Source organism: Colletotrichum scovillei, assembly GCF_011075155.1.
Source record: "Colletotrichum scovillei strain TJNH1 chromosome Unknown Contig00010, whole genome shotgun sequence".
Classification (NCBI taxonomy): Eukaryota; Fungi; Ascomycota; class Sordariomycetes; order Glomerellales; family Glomerellaceae; genus Colletotrichum; species Colletotrichum scovillei.
Window position 1 is genome coordinate 3656853 of NW_023336268.1, and position 6840 is coordinate 3663692.

Below are 6840 nucleotides of genomic sequence, written 5' to 3' on the forward strand. Positions count from 1 at the left end.
GAACAGTTCTCTCGACAGCCTCCTTCGCCGGCATGTCGCGTTCCACTATCCGACGAGGCAAATTAAGTCCTGCAGATTTGCCCCGCGAGATCTTTCTCAGCGTCATCGATGCTTACCTCGAAAACGCTCTCGCCGACAACCGCTCAGTCCTATGGGTCATCGACTACCACCACGACGCCCCGACCAAGCTCGTCCTCCGCGTCAGAGGCCATAACATCGGCTCCGAGACGGTTGAGATGAGCGAACTCGACCGTTTCCAGAGCATTCGTCTTCCCCTCCAAATCGACAAGAAGACGCGCTCCATGGTACATCGCCACTTCCGCCGCATGCCCGTCAAGAAGGATCACTCATATTACTCGCCCCTCTCCGCTGTCGACGCCTGGGTCCGCCCTGACGTCGACCTCTTCACGCCCGACTTCAACGACACCGAAGGAGCCCGCCCCGTGCGCGAGATAGAATGCTCGTCAGCCATTCAGCTTCCCACTCCCTTGGGCCACGACCTCCTGAGCGGCGTCCAGCACGTCTTCCTCCCGACCCTTCGCTTCTTCCAGAAGAACAACAAGGTCGCCGTCGCCGCGATGTCAACGCTCCCGAGCCTGCAGACGGTCTCCATTATCGCCGGCTATTCTGTGCCCATGTACGATGACCCCGAGCTCCTGGCGATCCACCCGGGCTGGATGAAGGTCGAGGGTCACCGGTACCCGGATATGAAGATTTGGGAGGAGAGACACGGTCGTGCCTTCCGCAAGCTGTGGCTTCCGTTTAAGAGACGTGAGATTGAGCTTTTTGCGTTCAGGGATGATATCAAGCCGGCTGTCATGGAGATGAAAATTACCAAGGACGGTATCCGCGTGAAGCATCTCTTTCCCGACTGCTCCTGCTGCCCAGCCGACATTGATTATAATGACAAGGAGAGTTGAATATTGGGAATAGCCATTTGTACGTGTACGAGGTATTGGAGTACGAGGGATTTGGGGACTCTGGGATTGCCGCGCCTCGGGCGAGGTAGACACCATCAGTTCAGATCAGAGTCAAAAGCAATGAGTGGGCCGTTGACGAGATAATTTACTCAACGATTCAGCGCAACCTTACTGCCTTCTATTCCTCTGTTCATGAATTCACTCTGGATTTCTCTCAAACATGCTCTGGACGATGTAATGTATTGATTGTGAAAACGGAAAGGCTTATAGGCATAATGTACGAGCTGACTGCCCTGTGACCCCGACGATTAGGTGGCTAGGGCTCTCTTATCCTTCGTGTCCGCTGATATTCCTGGTGCTTCCTCCCTTCTGTCACCGATGCTACTAGTCTGTGGTACCTTTCGAAGGTTTGCGGCTGCGCGGCTCCAAAGTCAACCGTCGTTTGTTCAAGGCAGCAGACATTGCCCTCCAGGTACCTGTAATACATCGGACAAGATAAGGCCCAACAGGGTAGAAATCTTTGCGGCGAAATGGTGCATCGGCCCTCGTTCTGTAAAAGGAATGGCACTCCTCCGTCTTTCAAAATTTCCGCTTCTTCCACAATCACTTCAAGCTTCTACTTCGTTTTCATCTAGATTTCTTACCACTTACTCATGTTGCAAGCCAATCTACGTCGTCCAACGATGCCTTCTCATCAACTTCGTCCGGCGCTTCCAGGTTGCGCCGGCCCTGACTCTATCCCCACCGAGGTATTTTTTGCCATAATTGAGGCCTTCCTCGCAGATGCGAAAGCTTCTGCCCGGGCCATTGAGTGGCGGTTAGAGTACGAAGAAGACGCTCCGTCGAACTTCCGCCTCGCTCTTACAGGCGACCTCGGTTACCCTGGACCTCTCAGCATCCATCGATTCCGACACATCTCTCTTCCTTTGCAGATCAACAAAGAATGCCGAAGACTCACTAGTCGGGTCTTCATGCCTATTCCCTCGCAGCATTTTTACTCTCAGGGAACTAGCCCTGACATCTTTGTCCTCCCTCACCTCGACCTATTTCGGGTCCCAAAAGTGGGCAAGAATTCTTTTGGAAACCTCCTTGATTCAGTAATATATCTCCCGACTTTTAAGGCCTTCACTTTAATGCAACAAATCCGTCGATTCCATATCCTAGAGTTCAACATGACCATTCTCGAAGTTGTAGAGAATCTACCGCAACTAAAAGAAGTCATCTTCAATGGGGAAAGCCTGATTGACACCATCGAGATGAGTGATACCAAATGCCTTCTCGGTATGATTCCTATGGATGCCGACAATTTTCCCGAATGGAGCGACTATCACCTCCCAGAAAAGACCAAGTTTGGATCATTTTGGAATCCGTTCGGCTGTCGAAGCGTACGAGTATACGGAAAAGTATCAGGCAGTAGGCTTTCTACCTTTGAGGTTTACAATACTTCGGATGACCCTGATGCGGAAAGTCCAAGTATCAAGTTCCTTAAGCCAGAATACACATGCTCACAATGCTTATCGGCAATAAACGACGGAAACAAGAGCGAGACTTGTCCCGTTGGCCCAGCTTCACTGCCTTCTGGAATATTTATGGCCATCGTCGATATCCTCATATCAGAAGCTGTGCAGTCCGCATGCCCCATTTTCTGGACAGAGGTTAATTTGGATATATCTACCATCTCCTTATACACCAGAAAGCACGAAAGAGTGGTTTACGAGACGCGGAAGAGATTTGCAAGCTTTAGGCTTCCCTCGCAGATCAACAGAATGAGTCAAGAGATGGTTCGTCAAAGGTTTTTCGAAGCAAGAATATATACCTACATGGGCATACGAGATGAAGAACCGGTCTACGGATGGGCTCTGCCTGATATTGATGTCTTCCCCATCGAAGACGACTACTTTCGAACAAGTCTGGAGGGCATTCGACTCTTGCGGAAAATGCGTAATATCATGCTTCCCTCCAGCGAGAAACCTACCAGTAGCGCGTTTCCTGCTGTGCCAGACAATTTCTCTATTATTCTGTCGTTGCTACCAAAGCTCAGGAAGGTGGTCTATCTGCCCGAACAAGTAAAGTTTTGGTGTCGCCGTTCACGATCAGCTCTTCCCAGCCCTCGCCCGAGCGAGCCGGTAGAGATTGGCGACAGAATAGATCTTAACTTGCATCTCTTGACTTCAAAAGTTAATGACATTTCTAATTGGGAAAATCTCGAGAAAAAGAAAGTTCGATTGTATGTCGCGGATGGTGAGGGTAGTGCAGAGATCATTCAGACGACCGAAGGCTTCAGGATGAAATACTTGACTCCAGATGAGACCAAAGATTATAAATTCTTGTCAGGTTGGATGATACTGTGATGCCAACAGTACATAGGGACCAATATTGAAATAGTTTTTGTGTCGCTGTGGCTGCCCAACACGGGGTAAGCTCTTGGGACCACGGCGTCATGAACATGGTGGTGGTGGGAAAGTTTCGGACAACGAGATTCTACTTTTGCAGAATGCCTCACACATATTGAGAAGGCCAAGTTACTCAGTCTGGAATACAATTGTTCTTGATCACTTTTCTTTCTTCTCTTTTCTGCTAAGCAGGAATATCAAATGAAGAGCCCGGAACCCGACGCTTGCTCCTGTAGGCTTACGGCCATTTGGTTTTCGGAAGGCTTGCTTGAACGGTTGAGAAACAAGGTTCTTTATCTATCTTTTACCGACATCAATGTCAGAGCACTAACATTCCATGACAAGCTTTTCATTCGGAGATGGGAAAAAAGTTGTTCGAGTTTAGTGTTAGTGGCTCACTCAAGGTTCTTCATCTGCCGTCTCCGAAGCCATCGGTTCTACAGATATTATGGCTGCTCTCCTCCCTGATAAACGCTGAGAAATTATAGCAGGAACACACCATCATCACGAACTTCTCTCCCAGGACCATCCATCACTACCGTATCATTTCACGCTCCGTGAGTATTAGTTCGCCCACAATAATGACACAGCAAAAAACTTCAAGGATAGTGGAGGAGGCTCGTTGCCTCCCCCATCTTCCAAACGAGATCATACTTATGATATTCGACAAGATGATCGCAGGAGCCGCCGCCGATTGCCAGCCCATTACGTGGGAAATCTGTCAAAGTCAAGACCCTCACAGACGCCAATGGCCAGGACGCAAGTTGCAAGACGACGTAACAGCCTACTCGAAACTTTCCTACCCACAAACCCAAGACACGAGGCTAGCTTCCTCGAGGCAGCGCTTCAACAGTATCCGACTACCATTGCATATCTGCTCTCAGACCAGGAAAATGGCCCTGAAGACTTTCCATCCCCTTCGCTGTCGCAGAGATTGCCGTACACTGGCGTATCCAAGATTGCAAAAGTTGGTCGCCAAATTCATGAAGGAGGATTGTGTTTGGGCCTGCCCAGCACTTGACATATTCAAAATCATGAACATCGACATCGAGACCGACTGGACGCAGCCATGGCCGTTTGCCCACTCGAGCAGCCAGCAGGCCTCCTCAGGTTCTCAGCCTCATGCAGCGGCCGACGGCATCCTCCGGGTTATCCAAAACGTCAGATTTGACTGGCCCTGTTCGAAAATCACATACCCAGAGGACCTGTACGGCGCGCTCGAGTGGAGCCTCTGCCTGCCGAGCATCAAGAGAGTCTATGTGGACAAGCACCTGAGGCATCCCACCTACGGTGTGGCCGGATACTTGAAGACGGGGCGCTACCGGCTAGGGTCTGACAAGCGTGGACCCGAGTGTCTTCACCTCGTCGGGTTACCGGACAGTATCACCTATTATCTGCAATGCCCGATGACAGACAAGACCCCGTTGAAGGCGCTCCGAAGTAGGAAAATTCCGGTTGTGGTTCGCGATCCAAGCTTTAGTGATGAGAGTGACGAGACTGTCCCGCTAGAGCTATTCCTTGATGATAAGGATGAGGTCTGCTTTCGGCTCTTCTGTCAGTAGTCATTTCCTCATTATGGAGTTGGTCCTGGGGTGGAGTGAGGGATGCAGAGTTAAGCTCGAAGGGAAGTAGGGGCTGAGAAAAGACGTCGAGGTTGAAACTCGAGACGTGGATTCGGCAAGAACTTTGTGGAAGAGCTTCTACTCCGGCTTCATGATCCCATGAAAGAGCACGAGGAGACTCTTTCGCAGGATTCGCACAAGTGTCAATATATGAAGGAGGGTATCTCGGAGGCACAGTGAAGTTTTAGTCATTCCTAGGATCTAGTAGACCTGTTCGTATTCGTTCACGATGTTCGGAGGATGAGCGTGAGTGGCAAATAACAGGAGGGTATCCTTAAATAGACCAAGACAAAGAGACGTCTGTCTTTGACAGGGGGTCTCGGGGCAACAGTGACATTCAGCTTTCCCTTAGAGATTATATTATGCTGAGGAAGTCGATGGCATTAATCACCGGTGCCTTGAGGATCGTTTGAACGGCTGCGTGAGGTGGGTATTTATTCAAGGTGGCCAGCAGTCGACTACAACTACAGTATGGTTACGATGGTTGGTGGCTACGTGTGTACAGGATTGCATACTTGATGTAATCCTCGATGGCATAGGAGACCCCGCACTGCTCTGACAACTAAGTAGATTCAACAAGTAATTAATTTCGAGACTGCTCATGGTTCTACCTCTCTCCCGCTACGTGTGACATAAGCGATTGAGAAGCCTTGGTGGCGGTTGACGTGCTTTGGAAACTGACAGATGTCATGGCGTTTGCCTGCCATTGTACTACTCGAATCAGAGTAGCAACTATGCCTTACCCTGATGATGGAAAGGATAAAAGGGGATTACCAGAGGTGATGCGCAGATATCTCCAAGACAGAAGAAGGTTGTAGAGGGGCGGGCGGCAAACCTCATGCAACAAATACAAGCAGAAGAACGCTGAGAAGCCACCACTCGGCGGCCCAAAGACGACAACTTACAAGGTGTTTATCGTGGGTTTTAACCCGCTTGGGTGAACCTTATCTCCTCGAGATTCTCCCCCGGAGTAACCACGACCCAGCAAAGTGAGAATATTCCAGGGTGTAGACCGTAAAGGCTCATAAACGCCTTGCGTTCAGGACACTACTACCCAAGGTTGTGGCAGTAAAACAATCTGCTCCTTGAGAGCTGGCAGTCGTAGCACCGGCTGCAACTCCATGACGGACCCTCCACGACTGACAGCTGAAGGAATCTCTTCAGACACAGCCCCAACGGCGAAAGAACCTGGCTCCGCTTACATGGCCGGTCGACGGTCGACGGGTGAATGGTGGGTGACTCTTGACGAGACACTTCTCATCGACGAAAGCATACCTCATTAGACGGCATGTCCGGCCCCAGTACCGACTTACCTTTCCCTCATACTATGGCCCCAAAGCCAGGTATTCTCTCACCTCTTGTATCCCATCTCCGTCCACTCAACCCCATTCTCTAAGGAACCTCCCATGACCCATCCCCAAATGTCAAACAATGGATGGATGTAGCCTCAGAGCACGGCTATGTAGTGAGAGTATATGATACCAGCCCAAGACCACCCCCTTTCCAAGCATCCTCATACCTATCCCGCTCATCAAGACACAGCCATCCCACGTTTGGTTTCGCTCCAGTTCGGTATCGCAGTCTGGTATATCCCATCATATCTTGCCCTCTTATCGTTTTTCCGGAGTTGAAGTTGCCCTTGTGGGTTGCGTCGGCAGAATCCATGGGCAACCATCCTCAGGCAGAATCCATAGGCAACCATCCTCATCCTCAGAGCTGCGATGTCTCCCGCTTCGTCGCTCACGTCGAATGATTCCATCAACACAAATCCGTTACAACGTTCTCGCCATCGTCGTAATCGTGTCGTCGTGTATTCTATTCGTGTGCTTCGTGTTCGTCGTTGTCGCCGCCCAATTCTCGTCCAATGTCTCGCCCATTTCGCCATGACCACGCGACTTCGGACAT

The 6840-nt window shown here is 50.4% G+C and overlaps 1 protein-coding gene across 1 annotated transcript; it reads left to right on the forward strand.

Moving 5' to 3' along the window:
• Positions 1-32: 32 nt before the first annotated feature.
• Positions 33-920, forward strand: HER10_EVM0003969 (uncharacterized protein; the record flags this gene model as incomplete). Its single annotated transcript, XM_035473629.1, has 1 exon — positions 33-920. One exon carries the CDS (start codon positions 33-35, stop codon positions 918-920), a length of 888 nt encoding a protein of 295 aa, XP_035327843.1.
• Between the last annotated feature and the right edge of the window lie 5920 nt (positions 921-6840).